Below are 21,773 nucleotides of genomic sequence, written 5' to 3' on the forward strand. Positions count from 1 at the left end.
GTCTGTGAGGGGTTCACGGAGCAGCAGCTGCCCCACAGACACCACATGCTGCAGGCTGACCACCAGCCTTCCCAGCAATCTGTGCACACGCAGCAATATACGGAATTGGTTTGAAATATGTTCATCAAGAATCGTTTAGTTCATTTCCCTTGTCTTATTTTATATTTATGATGAATATTTTCAGTATGAGGGCCGATTCATGCTCTGACCTGTTGCTGAACATCTTACTGCAGTTGTAGATGCTGATTGACAGAATTTCATCCCTCTCAACCTTCCCATAGTGAGGCCATCTGAAGTGCTGGAGTCATAAATATACAACAACACTAATAAGATTAAAACTAAATGTACAAACATTTATTGGACACAGGCTAAATGTTTTTTTGTTGGTGCTCAAGAAACATTATTAGTGTTGAAAAATGTTATGCGGCCTATTTATTTATTTTGTGGTAACAGTGCTTTTTAGCATAGATTTGAATCAGTAATCATAACATTATGAATGTTTTGTTCTGTCACTTTTGATCAATTTAATGTGCACTTGCTTTCTTTCAACACTGATGATAATGTTTCTTGAACACCAAATCAACATATTCGATTTTTAAATATAATAAAAAACAGTTACTTTAAATTGTAAAAAATTTTTCAGAATATTCATGCTTTACAGTATTTTTGTTTAAACAAATCAGCATTAGTGACTTCTTTCAAATTATTTAATTATTCCAATCTTTTGACCGGTAGTTTGTGTGGGTGTAAATAAAATAAATACACATAAAAAAACAAAAGAAATAAAAATCAAACGAAATCTGTAAAATGGTGTTTGTGTTAGATCTCTCCCTTCTTTACAGTCACTGCATTTCCCATAAATGAAAATCCCAAGGACTTCCTCCTCATAAAGCCAGTGTTGAACATAATTTATCTTCATTCAGATTGAACGTCTTGTCTTTCTTGTTCTTTCCACCATTCCAGTATCTGTTAGCTTAAGTTAAAGGATAACCTTGTGAAGACCTCCTCCCAACATACTCAATAAAACACTGATTACACCTTCATTCTACAAGAATGAGCAGCTACGTTTGTTTCTTTCACAGGTTGTCTTCCCAAATGTATTATGAAATAATAAACTGTGAAAGTGGTAACCAGCACACTACTGCTCAATAGTTTTGGGTCAGTAATACTTTTTGAAAAATTTATCAAACAGTGAGAGTAAAGACATTGATAATAATAGTAAGTAGTTCTTGTTAAAATGATTTCTGAAGGATCATGTGACACTGAAAACTGAATATGTATATACACATATAAAAAATATATAAACTGAAAACAGTTAGGTTCAATTGTAACAATTTTGCCGTTTTTCTGATCAAACATTGGAATTTTGAATGGTACTGTAGCAACTAATGATCTTACCTTTATGAGGCAGTGATAACTTTTTTTAAATATCCTGTAGCAATTACATAAAATTTCACCATGAACAACTAAAACAGTTACCTCATTGAAGATGGCTATATTCTCACACTGAAGGATCCTGGTTTTGTGAGTAAAACCTGGACAGTAAACATTTTTATTCTTTTTAAATATAGTAAAATAGAAGTCTTGCATATACAAGTTTAAACAAAGGTATCACAGGTCCCTCTATTATTTCTCACATTATATAAATACTACACATTTTTGTACATAGAATTTATTCCCCAATTAAACAGAATAATATGACAATGTGATTATTCCTCCATATCTAGCACTTACCTCTAAAAGACAATTCCACTTTCCGGTCATATTTCCCTGGCAGGTTATATATCTTCTTTAAAAGAACAGTGATAGACATGGCCGAGCGCTGCTGTGTTTCAGTCTTGTAATCCTGATCCGCTCTGTTAGCTTTGAATGAAGCTGGTCCTCACTGTTCTTGAGGTACAAACACACTCAAATCGGACTTAAAATAAGAGCTAAACAAATACATCCTCAATTAGGCCGCTGTTAAATATCCAGTATTCATGTAGCCTTCAAAGTCAGAGCGTACGATCCAACACCTTGAGAAACTGCTGGAATTCCATCTAAAGGAAAACTCCCCAGGCAGAAGACTAGTTGTAATATTTACCTATGATAATTCAATAGTTAACAGTTGAACCAAGGGCGTAATATGAGTATACAGGTGAACAGCTGTGTTCACTTCTGCATTTAAATTCTATGAACTCCAAATAATAAGAGAACAAGTGACAATTGGATACATTTATTGAAGAAACTATATGCCTTTTTGTTGCACACATGAACCCCACCACCCACACACACACACACACACACACACAATAACACCCAGAAACAAGTGACTTGTGTGTGTTAATAAGGCAATTTTATTTTATTCAGCATTTTTTGACTGTTTTTGACACCAAAATTGGTGTAACAATGGCTTCTGAAGAACATTTTGCCGTGTAAACATATTTCAAGATTACAAAAAAAATGATGGGAAGAAAAAACATTCATAATATGATTACATGCCCTATAAATCATTAGATTAAAAAGATTCTTTAAACAAGATAACGGTCCCGTAAGACTTCATGTGGCAAGCGCAAGAGAGTACATGTATCTAGTGGAGAAGTGCAATTAGGTTTACTGTGCGATTAAGGTGCAAACATTTGTGTTAGATAAATGAAATCAACAGCACTACTTCTATCGTTCCAAATGGATCTTTAAAACATTATTTGACACAAATGTACAAAATGCTCAAAATAAAAAGGCATAACGGATAAGGAGTTCTATGGTCCCAATGCCTGTCTTTATACCAGTAAACCAGTATTTTTTAATTCCATTCTACTCAAAATCATACTGTATAGTATATGCATTTCAAATTAGTGCTGGGCGGTATGACCAAAAATTTATATCACGGTATTTTTCAAAATTATACCGGTTTCACGGTATATGACGGTTTTTTTTTTTTTCATGCATGATCGGGTGTTAACCACATTTTCTACTTATTGAGAGAGGAAAAACTGCAGTTGATTGACTTAGAATGCCCTATTTTACTGTCATGATGAGCGAATATTGTAGAAAAATTCCACACTAAATAGTGACTAAACACGACCCATTAATACACGTTAACCAGGAGTCATTCTCATTTGCATCTAACGTTATACTAAAGAGCGGCTATGCGGTGGTTTTGGCTATATTACTTTTTTGTCTCATGCAGCGCACTGCCTGCGTCTGAGTAAACTAAAAGAAAAGTGCATAATATTAACAGACGAACTATGCTCATATTTATAATTCCAAACAGTCGCGGTACGGCCAAATGAATGCGGTGCTTCTCTGCCGCTCACTGCACAGAACAGACGCAGAGAGACGCGACGCTGCGCTGGGAGTCAGATCTCGCGCCAAGGGCAGCACTGGCGACATCTTCCAACTGAACCATAGCTAAGGTTTATCCAAAACATTCGCTAGGTTTGTCAGTTTGTATATTCTATGGAAAAAAAGCCGCTAAAAGGGTCTGAAAGTTGCTAAATATAGTGCTAAAGTCACGCTCGTGTGTGTGAGACGCGGGAGCTGATGGCAGCGGGCGGTGGATATTGTGGATAAGTTCTTCTGTGTCATCACGTTCTACTAGTTCTACAGCTTCAGAACTTTCACGCTTAGTAACACATACAGCTGTGTTCTTGCCACAATGCAATAGTGAAAAGAGACCCCTCTCAAACAGTGTGTCGCGTTCCGAACGTTATTTAAATAACACCGGTATTGCGGTATTTTAAAAATTCATATCATAAGAAAAATAAACACCGGTATTCGGTATGAACCGGTATACCGCCCAGCACTATTTCAAATGATCCTCAATATATCTTGGTCAAAACAAATGATAACATTGGCAAAATAATTCTCAAAGATACTAGCTTCTAACAGCTTTAGTTTGCTAGTGAAAAACATGCAGCAATTTCTTTGGTAAGGTTATAGCTACTCATCATCTCTATTATGGCAGCATGATTATGAACTGCAGCATAATGGCTGAATGAGTTTGAGTCGTTCACTTTTTTCTGACGAATACTATATCGCAAAAAGTGCAGGAAATTTCATAAAACAGCATTCCTGATTGATATTGCATACATCTACATCAAAAAGCAGAGCAAGGCCTAAAAGTGATTTCAAATGTTGGCTTAAGAAACTCAAGGCATCTGCATTCATGAAAAATAATACAAAAATATATGGAACAATATAGAGAAATAGATCTATTAAAAAAAATCTTGGAAGGTAAAAGAAAAATACGAAGGACTGAGAATTAAAATTATTTGCATAATATATAAAAAAGGAAGATAGAAGTGAAGGCAAGTGGTCTTTAGAGTTCAACACCACCACAGTGCTTCCTTTAACAGAGCTGTGGTTCCCTCTAGTGGTGACCCATAATAACTAACTAATTCCTATTTCTTTCAGATACCTACAATTCAGTCTCCAGCGCAAACCTGTGTCTACTTGACAGGTGAAGGAGGGTTGACAGGAGCCATATTTCTCATTTTAAAATATGACACCAGCTGATTCGGCACCTCAGCTAGAACACTCTGAGCCAGCGCTTCTTTAGGAGCCTAAGGAGAAATGAGACGCAAAAAGAGATGGCATAATTATTGACAGTAATGTAATTACAGAAAACACTGGTGGTGATTTTAAGAACTTTGAACCAATTCATATTTTAAGAGGCTCATACACTGGCAAACTGCTTGAAGGGCACAAACTGCACAATATCTCTGGCCACCGGTTCTCCGGTCAAAGATTTGAGAACTCCGTTGTCACCATCCAGAAACTCCATGGCCTTAAAGTCTGCCTCACCCACGCCCACGATGATGATGGACATGGGCAGTTTGGAGCCGTTCACGATGGATTGTCTGGTCTGGTCGAGATCAGTGATCTCTCCATCAGTGATGATCAACAGCACAAAGTATTGCTAATTCAGAGAGAGAAAAAGACACATGGACTGAAAATACCATGGCAAACAACAGAACAAAGACACATGAATACCCATCAAACCACATCCTGTAGATGAGGCAGCACACTCTGGCACGTAGAGTTACTCACTGCTGCATTTGGTTGCTGGGCAGCTCCGGCTGCAATTCGGGCCACGTGATTAATAATGGGGGAGAAGTTGGTGGGTCCATAGAGACGAATTTGAGGCAAAACCACGCGGTAGGCTTCCACAATGCCTTGCACTCCTGCATGTTATATAACATCATCCATGTGACACAAGCATCTTAGAAAATGTTCTAGTCAAACAGATGTGTAATTGTTCAATTTCAAATCCAAATTTTCATACATTGCAAGTCTCACCTTGGCAATATGGGCTATTGGGGTTGAAGTTCAATGGGAACTCATGGGATACCTAAGAAATAGCAAAAACATACTTTTGTTGAATTAAATTTTTATTACAACTAATAATGAATAAGTATCCAGGACACCTGTAATGGCTAACCTGGAAGTTTGGAGGCACTTGAGCACCAAATCCAAATGCTGGGAAAAGTTTATCACTACAGGAGAAGACAGAAAAATGTTTTTCAGAAAAAATGACTTCTATGTACACACACACAAAAATTTCCTATGCTCACCAAGGCTGGACTGGATTTAAAAACCATTGGTATTGTTAAATATAATTATTATATTATTTAACATTTTTAAATGTAATGAATTCCTGTGATTTTCAGCATCCATTACTCTAGCTCAAGTCACGTTTATTCTTATCAACTGTTGAAAACAGTTTTGCTGCTTGATTTTTATTTTTTATTGAACTGATACAAAGTTCAAAAGAACCACATTTATTTGAAAAATAAATCATTTTTAACTTTAAAAATGTCTTTACTGTCACTTTTGATCAATTTAATGCATTCCTGCTAAATAAAAATACTAATTTCTTCCAAATAATGTACTGATTTTCAAACAATTTGAACATTTCTATACTTTCCCTACAACAATTATTTCAGTACAGTGCTCAATGGGTGAACTTTATCGCTCTCTTACGTGTCGTAGTCTTGGACTACCTGGCCAACGGACCAGATGGCTGACAGATACTGGTTCACACCATTAGGGTTGAGATAGTGCAGAGAGTCAGGGGAGCGGGGGTCTCCATTAGAGCCAGTGAAGTCAATGCCCACCTAAAACCAAACAATATTCACCTTTGTTTTAGAGTTTAAACCATACAGCCACAAATTTACATCCTAAATTCAATGTTCTGCATTATACCCATTACATTGACATGTAAATGAATAGAGAAAAAAAAACACCTGCTATCAGATGCAAATGTTGTGGCATGACAGATCTTACCGTGAAGTTAATTTGGCAACCTCCCATCACATAATCCAGAAATGAATACTGTGCCTCAAGCTGAAAGAAAGTGTGGACATTATTTATCATCACTATCGTAAAATTATTCTAAACAGTTCGGCAACTTGGAACACATAATACTGCTTAGTATGTTTTCATACGTAACAGATGAAGATTGTTCGAACCTTGCAATACTTAATCCTGATGACCCCAGAGTTCTTATAACTCTTTTTCTTCTTTTGCTTCTCTGGATGAATGCAGTCAAACTCAACCTACAAAAATGAAAACGTTTCACTTATGCCCTACAATAAAACTCATAAAAATCATGGAAGTGAACAGAATGGAAATTCATGTGAGGAAAAGGAAAAATTCTACTGTTAACAAGGACAACAAGAAAGCCTGGAGCAGTGAAGGTGCAGTCTCACCGGGGAGCCATGAGCTGCTTTCTGCAGATCTGACACATTAGTTTGCAACACACCAATGAGATCGTGAGAGCCATCGCTATCATAATCAAAACAATGAACCTAAAACAAAAAGCCATGGACAGACAGACAGACAGAAAGAAAGAAAAATAGAGATGTTTAGGGAAGATTAACAGACTTGCGTCCTGCTCACCGCATTGTCTTTAGCCTCCATTAGTTTAGCGGCGGTGCAGGTGAACTCTCCTATCATGTCTGAGCTTGTGTCTTCATCCTTATCGTAACAAGTTACCTAGCAATTAGACAAAGCTTTAGTCTAAGGACTAGGATGACTGAAAGTGCTGGCTGATGGTGTCTTTGGTCCCTTAAAACAGGTACACAACTATATTTTTATGATACTATGTGTCCTTTTATCTGATCTAATAGCTTTGTCCAAAAGTTGCCACCTAAGTTTTGTACACTACTGATCCAAAGTTAAGCGTAGTAAGGTTTTTTTTTTTTTTAAGAAATGAATACCTGTATTAATCAAGGGTGCATTAAATTGATAACAGTAAAGACTTTTACTTTGGTACAATTACAACTGTTTGAAAGAAATGTATTTTTAAACTTTCAATTCAACAAACAATCCTAAAAAGAATGCATCACAATTTCCATTATTTTAAAATATATTAAAACAAAGCAGTTATCTTTCATTTGTTTTGTTATTTTTTGCTACATATTTATCAAATAAATGCAGAACTGTTGAGCATAAGAGACTTCTTTCAAAAACAATTTTTACTAACCACAAACTTTTGAACGGTATATGTGGTAGAAATTAAAGGTTCTTTTTTGTGAAAAGACAAGTGTTCACATTCAATAAGTTTAGAGGAGTAAGTTTTTTTTTAAATTCTCAATTATGTCTGAGAGCCAAAAGCACCAATTTCTTCCTGTTACCCTGAAGATAAATGTGCTGGACTCGGTCTTCTAAAATAAAACCAATGGTTTCTCTTGCATAGTGAAATTGTTAAATTAAGATACTATGACAAATGCACATCTGATTGACTATAAAAACCCTTTGATACCTTGATTGGTTTATTCAGGTCACCACTGCAGAATGTATGCAAGGAGACAGTAAACTTTTTCCAAGATGGATTCAAATTATTCTTGATGACCTATTAAAAACAGGAAAAAAAGAGTCAAAAACAACAATCAGCAAAAAATGCAATAATAGATTAATTGTTTTGCATGCACAAATAAAAACTGGTTCTCTGTGTGAGTGAAAGTGGGTAAAAACCTCCGTCCTGTGAACTAGCTGCCACTTCCCATCTTCTTCTTGCTTGAAAAACTCCAAGAATGGATCAGACTTCCCAAACATATCCTGAAAGAAGTAGTGAATATAATAACGTGCATTTTCCATAGAACACAACAGTAACTATAATTGATATGGTACAAATTATAAATGGTTACAGCAAGATGCAAGATCACAGAGGCTGATCATGTCTACCTTTTTATCCAGGTTTTTGGCCTCTACTTCCATCACAACAGCCCTGTTGTCTTTCATCTCATCAGCTGTGATCTATTCATATAAAAAAAAAAAAAATTTAAAAAAAGACAACATTTCTAAATATTTATTTAAAATGCTAATGAATTTATATATAAAGCTAATGAATGGCTAATTATATAAAAAGCCAATAAATTGTATATTGACAAACTTTGCATACATTCACAAATGCAAATGTTATTTTGCTCATACAGAGGGCTTTTGTGGTTTACTAAAAACCGTACCATATGCAAATGAATCATTCTTTTGTGAAGCCCTTAAATTCTACTGCAAATGCAAATCAATTAAATTGTGGTCTGTAAAACATTCAAAAGGAAGGTGTTAAAACTCTCATATGATAAATTTCCATTTTATTCTAATGCCATGCCATTAGAAATATCCAAAAGAGTGTTTATGAACATACTGTTATTGTGCCTTTCCCAGCTGGTTTTGCTGCCTTGAGCTGAAGGGGTCTGGTAATCTTCCTACTTGACACAATCTGTTGTAAAGTTTGGTGCATAAACAAAGCTGTGAATTCAAGTGTATTGTTAACACTAAAACACCATTATGCATATGTTATACATTGTTATTACATGGCTCTGTGGAATACTCGATTCTGATTGGTCAGTCACCACATCCCGAAGGTAAGTTATTCCCTGATAACAACTGGTAAAAACTAATAACACAGGCTCATTCAGGTAACTGCAGTTGGCGCTATTCGCTTGCTGGGAACATCTTTTCTTTGTGGAAGCTTTGGGTTTGGTTGGCTAATAAAATATTGAAACTCAAAACAGTATTCTCTGTACAAATATTTAATTGTGTCATTCTGGTGGTATTGCAGACTTGCTCTCTCTTGTTTCATACAGATACGGCTGCTGCCATTTCTTGACTATTTGTTTTGTACACTGTAATGGATTTTAAAATTACTACCCAACTGGTAAGATTTTAAAACGGTTTAGTCTAAAAATCAATATCTTTTATTGCCATAATTATTCATGTGGTGAAATGCCATGTAATAAGTAGTATGACTGTACCATCTAGTTTGAACTTGCCACTTGCTAGCAACAGCTTTCTTCACAGAAGTTTGCATTCAAATATTTCAACTAAAATCAATATTTTGTGTCTAATTATTTAGTTTTGTGGCAAGTAGTCATAGTAGTAATAAATGGAATAATGTACATCCAACTGGTTATCACAAAATAAAGCCCATCAGTCTTACACAACATTAGTGCTGTCTGGATTAACTCTGCGATAATCAGCTGGATGTTCATTATCCCTTACTTAATGAAGTCCAGTGCCACTAACATTAGCACTGCATAGTCGCAACTAGCACAGAACAGAAATCACATAAGAATATGTGCATCTCAATGCAACACTCTTCACAATACATACCTGGCCAAGGGTACATTCAAAGCCTCCCAGGAAGTCGTCATCCTTGAGGTCAACAGACTTGTTGTCAATATCATAAACACCAAACTTTAGCTTCTGCACCTTCTCAAAGTGGTAGTCAATGTGAAGTTTTGTTGAGAACTCGGGGTCCTGGCAATTTTTCACTCTCTCTGTGCGTTCCACCTGCAATGGTCACATACATTAAACAAACAAGGATATACACACCCACTAAAGTAGATTGTGATTATTGCATAAATTTAAACTATTAAAAAAACAACAAAAAAAAAACAGAAATTACTGCTCGTGTTGGTGTCAATAATCAGCAACTTGCAACTTTAGCAAGCTGTGACATTCAACTCTTTGAAATGTTATTTGATTGCAATGTAGCCACAACGGCTTTTTACGAGTTAAAATGCATACCTCAGACCATTTGTCATCCCCGACACTCTGCAGCAGAACACAGAGTGGATCAGATTTGGATCCAACATCTTTATCCAGAAGATTATTGCAAGAGATGGAGAGCTCGACCTTCGACACACAATGAGCGGCCATCTGAAAACCACAACAGATACAAACTTGTATGAAGTTTTTGTCTCGAAGCTAAACATCTTATATGAACCACTAAAGCGTACAAACGTGAGGAAGTGAAATATTTCATGAAGGAAGGGGAAGGAATTGTTCAGAAGGACGCATTCTGCTGGAACTTGTCCGTAGTAAAGCAAAACAAAAGTTCACATAATCGTCGAACCATGCATGCTCCATTTCACAAAACTAACTTGTTATGCGTTTTAAAACGAATAACAAAGAAATTAGGTAAATATCGCATCAGATGGCCTAAATGTCAGTATTTGAGACTTTCCGACAGTCACGCCTTAAAATGTATTACAACGCGATTTAAAAAAAAAAAACTAAAACACTTGTGAATTGCTTAACGGCGTACCGCAAATCTAAAACAGGCAACCCGCTAATACAATGAGCTGAAAAAAATGCGACCATGAAATAAAATAAAAAAATATCATACCCTTAATAATTTTCAAACTGTGGAAACTGTTCGAAGACACACTGTGCCAAAACTGCCTACTTACTACCGTCTCCACCCAGACACGTTCACGTAATACAAAATGAGCAGGGCGTTGCCATTCAGTTCCTCTCCAGACGTGCAACGCTATTGGTCAGAACGCCAGCTGAACTACTCTGCGATTGGCCAGAAGCCTGTCAATCACCGCACCAGCCCGCAGCACAGAGCTGTGTGCATGAATCTAACGTGGACTGACTCATTCCTCAGAGGACCCAACAACAAGCAGTTCTAATTTTAACCAACGCCGTGAACCGACTCTCATTACATGATATTAAAACACGCGTATAACCACAACTACCAACTGAACCTGTAAAAAAAAAAAAAAAAAAAGAGCATTTCAGCGTTAATAACAGCTTGACTGCATGAGCTAATAACATTTTCACGTAATACACCCAACAATGCAGCGATCTATCAGCAGCTTTATATTTGTTAACGTATTCTACCAGCATCTGTAGTGCCACAGCACAGTAAGCCTCGACTGGTTAAGCGCAACCTGTCGTAGCATCTGGGTTAAAAAAAAAAACATCGAGCAGAGGCAGAGCGTGCTTTCACTGACCTCTATGTCTCCATAGTAACCGAGATTCCTCAACTAGGCAAATTGTTTGCAAAAAGCGAACAAACAATACAAAACAAATTCCTATATTACTCTGTACCTTATTTGTTGGATAATCTTTCAGTGACAAATTAGAGGCATGTGTTGCTTCTTGATATTGCAGTGCAACCAAAATATAAAATGTAGATAAGTCTTCAAATGTCTATAAAAACCTTCACTCCTTAACACCAGTCTCACCACATCAATCACCATTGCAAAGCATTGTAACTCTTACACAACTTATAGACTCAGTATTTCAATTGCTTACCTCCACAAAATATAGCTTCTTGAAAACATCTATTTGTTGCAATATCAGTCAAGATCTTTCCAAAATTGTGGCAATGCATAGCAGCATTTTATTTCTCAAAACAAAGCTAAATAATTCCATGTTTTTTCCCCAAACAATGCATTCTTCCTTTGAAATATAGAACAAACAGTAATAAATCTGGTAGACAATCCAATGCTCACTGGTAGTTTATAGCAGTACTCATGTCTGTGATTAGCACTTACCTGAACATTAACATGTTAATCAGGAACCAAGGCTCAGTGTCAAAAAGGCACAAAGCAAAATATGCAGTCCACAAAGCTGGAGAACCGCTCGAGAATGCGAAACAGGCAGAAATCCACTCAATTCATCATGAATTTAATTCTAAAGCATTTCACAACAACAAAAGTACAAAAGATCAACCCAAAGAGAAATAACTTGCATAAATAAACCTGAACTTTTGATCTTCTGAACAGGACACAATCACAAGCAGATTCAAAGCATCAAAGAACAGCATTTAAGAGCAATCCCTCTTGACCTGCTTTGATTGAAATGCATTGAGAATGTGTAGAATTCTAAAAAAATTTTATAAAAAGGTTGGAAGAGAGAAAATCACAACCATGTAAATGCACAATCTTTAGAAAAGCATTTATGCAGCATAACATTTGCCATCATAATCCACAGCCAAAACAATGAAACACTTCATGTGCCTCTCATCAGTTCAGTTTGCATGAGAATTGTTCATTCCCTTGAATAACATCAGAACAAAGTTCAAAAACAGCGAAATTCAAAAATGTGTTCCTCTTTTTTTACATATGAAGACACAGCATTTTTAAAAAGCCATCTGTAGCACAACCAGGTCAAAATTTCATGGGTGTCAGAGATGCTTATCTGTGGTAGCAGAAAACATGAAACATATTTAAAGAGTGCCTTCTCATCTCAGGTATAAAAAAAAATACATTTTAAATAATGCGTTGTGAGAAAAGGTCAAGACTACAATATAAAGACAATGTAAAGCAACAAGCAATAGATTAGAGCTAGAGTCCAATCTCTACAATAAAACATCTGATGAAAAAATATTTAAAATATAAATAGTTTAATATCGGAAACAAGCAAGTCACAGCAAAAGATTTTATTGTTCATATCTGAACTGGAAAAAAAAAGGACAGGAGAAAACACAATAACTTTAAGTGTCATCATTTCTGGTATGGCATTTTATTGACAAAATAGTTCAGCTGGAAAGTATTTACAAGAGAAAAAGCGATGGAACATCGAAAACTAAGCATAACAATTGATCCATTTCAGCAACACTGAAAAAAAGCGAAACATCCAAAAGGAAAAAAAAAAAAAGGAAACTATCATCAAACACCACAGCAACAAGAGAACAGAAGCTAAGCAAAGAGAATAAAATGCTTTCATATACATATTACAATGCTGCATTTGCTTCACATCCCGCTTAGCATTTACAGAATTGGTTTGACATCAGGCTTTTTAGAGCAATCCAATGTGACAGCAACAGATATTGAAAAAGACATTAACATTTGCATTTTATTGACAGAGAATAGCTTGCAGCAGAGAGCAAACATTGTAACTGAAATGTAGGCATGAATTTAGCACAAAATGCACGGCAGCCCGGTTTGTACCTCAGAAAGAAATGTGTAGATGCAGCATGGATCATACAGATGTGTAGAACTTGAGCAGAGATACAAAAAAATGAGGAAATCTGAGAGTGAAACGTACTTGCCAGCTAACCTCTATTGCAGATATTAGGCTCTATTGAACATACCACTATAAACATGCCCGTCTTTCAGATCTGCAGATGTGAACTAAAACATTATTGGCCTGAAGTATTAAACGATGCTGTTTAGAGGAATTTAAAATAAACAGTCTCTCCTCAATTATTACATGCTTCATGTAACTACAACCTTGGATAAATAATGTGTCCAGAAAAAAAGAAAAAAAAAAATCTAATACTTGTCAGTTTCTTCTGTACATAAAACAACCGGATAAGGAAATTTTCCAGAAAACCGTGTCAAAAGATAAGACACTTTGCAAAGACGAAGATGTTACTTTCACCCCAAAGTGATCTTAACTTTTCTTGCCCCAATGGGCCTATCATTCAGGTCCATAACAGCAGCCATTGCTTCATCATGGGAGTCAAAAGCAACCATAGCTTCCCCAGTGGGCAAACCCTTCTCATTGAATTGCAAGCATACTGACCCAGTCAACACTTGATAGCCGTAGAAGAAATCAATAATCTCATCAACGGTCACAGTAAAGGGCATGTTTTGAATTTTGACAATGGTGGGCCGCGTATTACCTGGACCACCGCTAGATGGTCCTCTTAAATTCTCAGAAGCTGGCCGCTGACCTTGGCTACCACCACGATTTTGGTTGACTGCTTTACGAGAAGATCCATTATCAAATGGTGGGATGCCCCTTAAGGGCTCTAGCGCGCTAACAAAGCCGGCAGGTGCACTGTTGCCATCGGGTCTGAAACCAGGATGCTCTAGAACAGGACCGGGCAGAGGTCCTCCAACCATTGGCGGGGGAATGCTAAGCGAGACATCACCCAAAGAAGCACCAAGTGGCGGCAAAGGCGGCGGAGCTGCCAATCCGTTACCTGGGGCAATAAATGGGTTGACAAAAGGGGGACCGTTGCCAAGGGTCCCTACAGCATTTCTCAGAAAACTAAACTCATCCCCTGTCATTCCTGGAAATGCATGAGGTGCTTGGGGAACTTGGGCCTGAGGCTGAGAGTGTGCATAGGCATGAGCATGGGAATTTCCTTGAGATTTCTGGCCTCTTTTTGCCTGGGGAGGAGGATTTCTCTCAACTTCCTTCATCTGCTCGAATGTTACTAAATGAACGAAAGCATCCCTGCCGTTCAATTTCTGCCTATGTAGTCTCTCTGCTTTAAGTGCATCCTCATCGGACTTAAACTGCACAATAGCCTGGCCAAGACCGTTACCATTTGCGTCAACTAACACCTTTAGGCTTTCCTCAAACAACTGAATGCCATCAAGAAACAGACGGACATCTTTTTTTGACACGTTATAGGGAATATTGGTTATGTGAGCACAATTCTTGGCACTCTTTCCTCCTTCACCCGAGTTATGCTTCTGATCACCTTGGGAACCCTGCATCCGTTTGCGAATGGTGTCTATCTTTTCATACATGTTTTTCTTTGTGATTGGATGCACCTGTATAAACCGACTACCCATGTACTGCATATGGCACCCGAGAGCAGCTTTGTAGTCTGTTTCGTTCCTAAACTCCACAAATCCCTCACCGGTTGCCCTGCCATTGGGTCCATATGCAATGTAAATGCTATCTTCAACAATGTCAAGATTTTTGAAAAACTCAAAGATCTGCTTGTTTTCTGCTTCATATGGGAGTCCTTTCAAATAGACACAGAATTCTAGTTTGTGGGGAGAGCGGGACCTGGCTCGCTCACGGCCAGAGGGTGGTGGCGAATTGGTGCTTCTGCGACGATGACGGTTGTGTTCTGCATCACCACCTGCTTTAGACTGTCCCGAGGTCTCTCTCCACTGCCGCTCAGTAGCTGGAGATACCTCAACATATCTTTGGCCTATCACTCCTGCATTTCTTTTCAGAGCCTCAAAAGATTCTTGGGGTGAGAAGAACTTAACCAATGCCCTGCCATTGTTTCTACCCAGGTTGTCTTTGAGCAAACGAACAGACTCAATCCCAAGTCCTTGGAAAAAATCTCTAACTTCAATTTCAGTGACTGAAAAAGGAAGGCCATGTAGATGAATGTAAAACTCATCTGGGTTTGTCACTGACGATTTCATGTGATGTTGGAGGTTCAGGGGGTTTAGAGGGTTTAGGGGATTCAGGAACATTGGATTGGGATTTCCGAGAGACAGTGGACCAGAGGCTAAACCACCAGCGACAGGGCCAACTGGGGGAGGGACACCAGGGTTGAATGGAGGAAGTGCAGGCATGTGCGGCATGTGTGCAATGGGAGGGACCTGAGGCACTGATGTTAGTGGATTAACAGCTGGTACCGGTGGCAATGTGGATACTGGTGGTGGTACTGGCATGGGGGGCATCGGTGGTAGAGTTGGCATGGTGGGCAAGGGAGGCATCGGGGGAGGTACAGAGTTCAGTGACGACATTGCCGTGGTCATTGTGGATCCCAAACTAAGACTTGGGCTGCTGAAATTATTAAAGTTTGGGGGCATGTTGCCCATGGTAGTGGTGGAAAAAGTAAGGACAGTCTTGTTGCTTACAGGCTCGTGTGTTGATGCTGCTGTGGTGGCTGTAGTTGAAGTTGTGTTACTAAAACTTTGTGCTGTGGTTGGCAAGTTGCCCCTTCCACTTCCACCAGTACTAACCGGTGGACCCGGCCTACTGCCATTTCCTGTGGCAACCTCTGCACTGCCGGTTTCAAAGCGCCTACGGCTAAGCTCGATCATATTTTGCATTTCGGTTTTGCTACTTAGCAACAAAGAAACCTTGGAACCTTTGATCGACCCCCCTGTGCGCATCATCCCAAGCCTTGCATCTTCATCTGTGGCGAACACGATAAAAGCCTCACCGTGTTCACCCCCTACAATATGCACACCACCATCCGGGATGGTCAATCCAGAGAAGAAATGGCGTATGTCCATAGTCCCAGCCACAATGGGGAGACCCTGCAAACGGATGACCACAGCCATGCTGAGGTGCAACAACACACACCTGTAGATGAAAGAAGGCAATGACTGTCAGGCTATGGTAAAAGGCAAAAGGATAACAGAAAACCAGTAAACAAACCACAAGAAGACAATTAACAGCAAGACCAAATATAAACACATTATAGCAGAATAAATAGAGCTTGAATTGTAACACTGCAAAGCCAGTAGGAAACACAAACTCTTAGCTCATCACATTGTTTAATGGCTTTGTAGTTGTAGCCAAAGCACACTACCATACTTAAATTAATTTTATAGCATGCAACAAACCAAACCAAAACAAATTATGACTAATGAATTGAGCTGAACAAAACTTATCAAACAACGGCAATTTTCAGTGCATTTAAAACTATTTTTAAACACTTCATCTTGAAACACTACATAAACATGCCATTTGCCTGAATTTAACAACTCACAATCTTCAAATCTGACAAGACGACAGAGACCAATAACACCATTTGGTATTTTGTATTGAGCAAAAGTGGTCCTGGGAACCCACAGCACTGCACATCTGACACATTGGCTGTTTCTCAATTCCAAGAACGCAGAGAATGGACTTGTGCTCTCGTGGAGACCAGTCTTGCAAGGCTTCCTTGGAAGAGCGAACTCGGAAGGACGCGACGACACAGAACGCTTCCTTGTGAGAATTGAGATGTACTGCATTCTTACTTAACTGACCACATAGTCTAAGCATAAGCAGCAGCCAACGAACAATAAATATAACAACATACAAACAAATGTCATAACTTATTAAAACATTTCATACTATTATAGATGTTATTTTCATATAATTGTATATTGGTTTATTTTACAGCGTTAGGCCTATATGTTTAACTATGACTATGTTAAGATTCATATTAATATGCCAATAAAAATACTGCAGACTTTCTCCGGGTCTTACCGCTTTATTAAAATTAAGCAAAACGATAAATGTTTACTTTCAAGAGCAATCAAGTATCTGCGAGAGTAAGTTTAAAGCTTACAGGCTTCTGTACATCGGCCGCCCACAGCGTCTTCTGGGATTTCTAACGGCTCAATTCTCTCAAGTCTGCACTCGATATATCCTCGATATCAAGAACACGTCCGGGAACTTTCATGCGTCCTCTGTACTTGCGTTCTTGAGAATTGGAACTGAACTTCGACGGTTGATGATGACGTAGAACGAGAACACAAGATCGCTGAAGAATGCATATTGAGAAACAGCCATTCAGTTCAGTTCATGAAGATCTCTCCTAATGAGCTGCTAATCAGACTCGGGTGTTTTAAATAAAATATACGTTCTATATAAGCAGTGCTGTGGGTCCCCAGGACCAAGATTGAAGACCACTGGTGTAGCCTATTCTACAGTGTTTCTGGCTTAATGATTTACTGACCACAGGGTTCCCAAACCTTTTGACCCATGAATTTTCATGGCTTTTATAGTCACCTGTGATTAATGGATACACATTTTTTAAATCCTTTTAAAAAAACTAGAATAAAACTAGAGATTGCACTCACCAAAAGCAATTTATAGCTAAAACAGAAAGATTGCACTCACCAAAAGCAATTTATAGCTTAGTTGACAAATTATATGGAGCTGAGCAGAACCAGAAAAACTTACATTGCATGACTTAAAGATTTTAATTTCCTCAACTTTTCCAGCCTTAGAAATTCCAATTTCAAAATTCTCCTTATATTCCAGGTTTCCAGCAACTATGGGAACCCTAAATAGGCTTAAATGTTTTATAACATTTTACGGTAACCAGCAACAACCTAAAATAAATTTTTGCAGCAATTTTCTTATTGTCCCCAAAACTTTAATAGCATTGATTGTATAAAAAGAGAGAAAGAGAACTGCATTGTAGATATAGTCAACCATTTGTACAGAATGTGTATTGCACATTGCAATAACATATTTTAAGACAACAAAAATCATTAAGCCACATTTCAAGATTGTAAGTGAATGCATTTTTCTTTTTTAGATAACAATAAAAGATAAAAGTATTTGACCACATCTCTAATTTTTGTTGACTAAGATCCCTCAGATGCTTACCTGTATTAAAAGTGCTGCTTCGTTACAAGATGCACAGGATACCCAAGCCAATCCTGACGGCAATCATTTAAAATCAATTCTTGACTGTAATAAAAAGAATAAATGGAGGGAAATATATGTAAACAGCATTAGAACAAGCATACCCATGAGTGTCTCCAAGAAAACCATTCAGTGCCAGCCATTTCCAGCCCATTTAGTATAACATATTCTTGTACAGCAAAACTAAAAATTTAAAATCACCACATGTGCACATGAGATGTTGGCCAGCTGCTTCACAAAAGCCATACACATAATAATTGGTCTTAAAACGCATGCATGTCATGTATTTCAAGTATCCCAGCAAACATTCATACTTAATAGCAACACATCAAAAATACAGGAACATTTCCATATAAAAAACAAAAAAAACATGTCAAAGCATATTAAACTACAAAAACAGATTGTGACCTTCCATAGAGTGAAGAGAACATCTGATAATGTTAAGTTGTGAGCAATGGGAAAGAAATGTAATTAGACAGCATATCTAACAGCATCTAGCTTATCTTAACCTGACTCGTATTTCTGACCTTCAAATTGGTAAACTGTAAACATACAGAAAATAAGAAAAAAGCCAGTGTGACACTAAAATCAACAATACAACCATAGTAAATTTTTCGAAACCTTTTTTTCTAGTTTCACACTCCACTTAGGCTAATCCATGACACAATTACCCCCTCCATAAATGGAAAGTATTTTACTCAACTTCAAGACTCCAGTTCATCTTTGGAAACCAAAAGATATTTTTCATATTCTTTAATTTTTGTGCATCCATTTAAAGTCCACGCAACCAAAAGTAACGCATCAATAAGTACAAAAAGAGATCACCTAAGAGATAACCTATATGAACTGAGTGGGTTAATCCAAACCTTCTAAAGAGACAAGATGACTTTATACGATAAAAAGACTTAATTCAAGCTTTTATTCACATACAAACAATCATCAGCTCTCATACATGGAGCTCAATAAACAAGGTAAACAGAAGCTCGTGCTCGTCATCATTTAAAACAAGATGTAGTGGATTAAACCTCTTCATTTCCATGGATTTGGCTACTATTTACTCTTTATGTACGTTTTGATGTGCTTAAGCTTCGGTTGCGTGAACTTTCAAAGGATAGACAGATTTAATTATATATATTTCATTTGTGTTTCGAAGATGACTGAAAATTTTACGTTTGGGTGAGAACATACAAATTTTCATTTCTGGGTGAACAGTTTAAATAGGAGAGAAGTAGGCCTATTTGATCACCTACCACCAGAAACCACAAAAACTAGGTTAGTTCTAACGTGAGAGTGTTTTTAGACCAAAATGTGACAGTCTCCTACATTCTGCCAGTTAAATAACGTTAAGAGTCTTAACAACCCAGAGGTGGAAACCAGGTCACATAATCAGAGGCCACTAACCATGTGAACATAAACCTGAATGCATATAAAAACAGATAGTACCATCAACCAAATAATTAAAATAAGACATCAATGTTTAAGTATGTTAATTGCACTTTGAAAACATTGTGTAAAAACCTTCACTTGGAGATTTCTATTGCAGCAACGCTTTTCACAAGATTTCAACGTAAATCAAACGCTCCAATGTCACCATAATTCAGATTTATGCTGAAATAGGACAAAGTGGCTACAAACTTCATACAACATCGAATATGAAATGAGCTTCATCCGTGGCACATTGCAAATTATGCGTCAAATAGAACTTATTCACGTTTGCAGCTTGCTTTTGCAGGAAAAAACAACCAACCAACCACTGAAATACAAGAGCGAATCATAATAGAATCAAACAGGCATGACCAGCCGTTCGAGAAAGGCTCTGAACCACAGCACTTTGATTTCTTGAATAAAAATCATCTAGTTAAATAAGAGTTTAACAATAACACCCATGGCATGGCGTCATCAGCCATTCAATCCTCAAAACCAGCGAGATTAAACAAAATGGCGCCGTCTGTATTTACCAGCGCAAACGGGCTGATGCCGTCTAAAGCAGAAACAAAGCTCGCTGCTACTCCCTCAATCTTTTATTTCAGCACAGCATTTCTTAGAAATAAGGAAACAACATAACCATTGCACGGAAAGGAAGAAATGACTGGCTAGTTGCGCATTACAAATTCGTTTGCTTACAGTTCACAATCACCCTGCCCTCCATTAAACTGAGAAAAACCATTGCACTTTTGCAAATGTCGACAGTGTTGTGTATGGCTACATGAAATACAATGTGTGAATTGATGTACTTTGCATATTCTTACCGAAATTATTTGTCTTAACTGATCTTTTTTTAAAATAAAGACGAGACGCTTCAGCTGTGTTCTTCAAAGTCTGGTCGTGCTCTCTGCTCAGCGTCGACACTGGAAAAAGAGCGACGGCTCATGCGCTCCTGTAAGCCAATCAGTTGGAGGCGCACGGTGTAGTGGGCGGGTCTATGAGTCTAGACATCAAAAGAGCAGAGCTCTTCTGATAGATAGATAGATAGATAGATAGATAGATAGATAGATAGATAGATAGATAGATAGATAGATAGATAGATAGATAGATAGATAGATAGATAGATAGATAGATAGATAGATAGATAGATTTTATTAATGTCAAGTACATGTATAGGATGGTTTTGGCATTAATAAAGCTTTTTATTATTATTACATTTAATTAAAAATGTAATTAAATTTAATTGATTATTATTATATTTATTTTATTTTATTTTGCCTGTCAGTGTTCGTGTGTGGGTGTTGATTATTTTGGCAATATTATATGTAATACAACCATGTTAATAGATTACTTTGAAACTGAAAATAGACACATACAGGTGCTAGTCATATAATTAGAATATCATCAAAAAGTTGATTTATTTCACTAATTCCATTCAAAAAGTGAAACTTGTATATTATATTCATTCATTACACACAGACTGATATATTTCAAATGTTTATTTCTTTTAATTTTGATGATTAGAGCTTACAGCTCATAAAAGTCAAAAATCAGTATCTCAAAATATTAGAATATTTACATTTGAGTTTGAATAAATGACCATCCCTACAGTATAAATTCCGGGTATCTCTTGTTCTTTGAAACCACAATAATGGGGAAGACTGCTGACTTGGCAATGATCCAGAAGACAGACATTGACACCCTCCACAAAGAGGGTAAGTCACAGAAGGTCATTACTGAAAGGTGTGGCTGTTTACAGAGTGCTGTATCAAAGCATATTAAATGCAAAGTTGACTGGAAGGAAGAATTTGGGTAGGAAAAGGTGCACAAGCAACAGGGATGACCGCAAACTTGAGAATACAGTCAAGCAAAGCCGATTCAAACACTTGGGAGAGCTTCACAAGGAGAGAACTGAAGCTGGAGTCAGTGCATCAAGAGTCACCACGCTCAGACGTCTTCAGGAAAAGGGCTACCAAGCCACTTCTAAACCAGAGACAACGTCAGAAGCATCTTAACTGGGCAGTGGAGAAAAAGAACTGGACTGTTGC

General features: G+C 37.5%; 2 protein-coding genes and 1 long non-coding RNA gene across 5 annotated transcripts; all 3 read right to left on the reverse strand.

The window, feature by feature from the left end:
• Positions 1–215: 215 nt before the first annotated feature.
• Positions 216–1,994, reverse strand: LOC131549316 (uncharacterized). Its single transcript, XR_009273383.1, has 3 exons — positions 1,735–1,994; positions 1,480–1,535; positions 216–298 (listed from the first exon to the last, which is right to left on the reverse strand). It is a non-coding gene; the product is annotated as an uncharacterized LOC131549316 (long non-coding RNA).
• A 319-nt stretch (positions 1,995–2,313) lies between these two features.
• Positions 2,314–20,661, reverse strand: cpne1 (copine I). 3 transcript variants are annotated; one of them, XM_058791088.1, is made up of 16 exons: positions 20,550–20,661; positions 10,015–10,146; positions 9,598–9,777; positions 8,630–8,704; positions 8,170–8,241; positions 7,960–8,043; positions 7,748–7,837; positions 6,693–6,791; positions 6,453–6,539; positions 6,268–6,327; positions 5,965–6,098; positions 5,423–5,477; positions 5,281–5,332; positions 5,032–5,165; positions 4,664–4,900; positions 2,314–4,544 (listed from the first exon to the last, which is right to left on the reverse strand). In XM_058791088.1, exons 2-16 carry the CDS (start codon positions 10,144–10,146, stop codon positions 4,431–4,433), a joined length of 1,605 nt encoding a protein of 534 aa, XP_058647071.1. In that variant the 5' UTR covers positions 20,550–20,661; the 3' UTR covers positions 2,314–4,430. The 3 variants fall into 3 exon arrangements, with proteins under 3 accessions (XP_058647071.1, XP_058647070.1, XP_058647072.1); XM_058791087.1 differs by lacking the exon at positions 20,550–20,661 and adding an exon at positions 10,616–10,982; XM_058791089.1 differs by lacking the exons at positions 6,693–6,791; positions 20,550–20,661 and adding exons at positions 6,883–6,978; positions 10,616–10,982.
• Positions 11,105–20,673, reverse strand: rbm12 (RNA binding motif protein 12). The gene is made up of 3 exons (XM_058791086.1): positions 20,550–20,673; positions 18,262–18,345; positions 11,105–16,236 (listed from the first exon to the last, which is right to left on the reverse strand). Exon 3 carries the CDS (start codon positions 16,212–16,214, stop codon positions 13,602–13,604), a length of 2,613 nt encoding a protein of 870 aa, XP_058647069.1. The 5' UTR covers positions 16,215–16,236; positions 18,262–18,345; positions 20,550–20,673; the 3' UTR covers positions 11,105–13,601.
• Positions 20,674–21,773: the final 1,100 nt, after the last annotated feature.

The sequence above is a fragment of the Onychostoma macrolepis genome, chromosome 11, assembly GCF_012432095.1.
Source record: "Onychostoma macrolepis isolate SWU-2019 chromosome 11, ASM1243209v1, whole genome shotgun sequence".
In the NCBI taxonomy this organism is placed as follows: domain Eukaryota; kingdom Metazoa; phylum Chordata; class Actinopteri; order Cypriniformes; family Cyprinidae; genus Onychostoma; species Onychostoma macrolepis.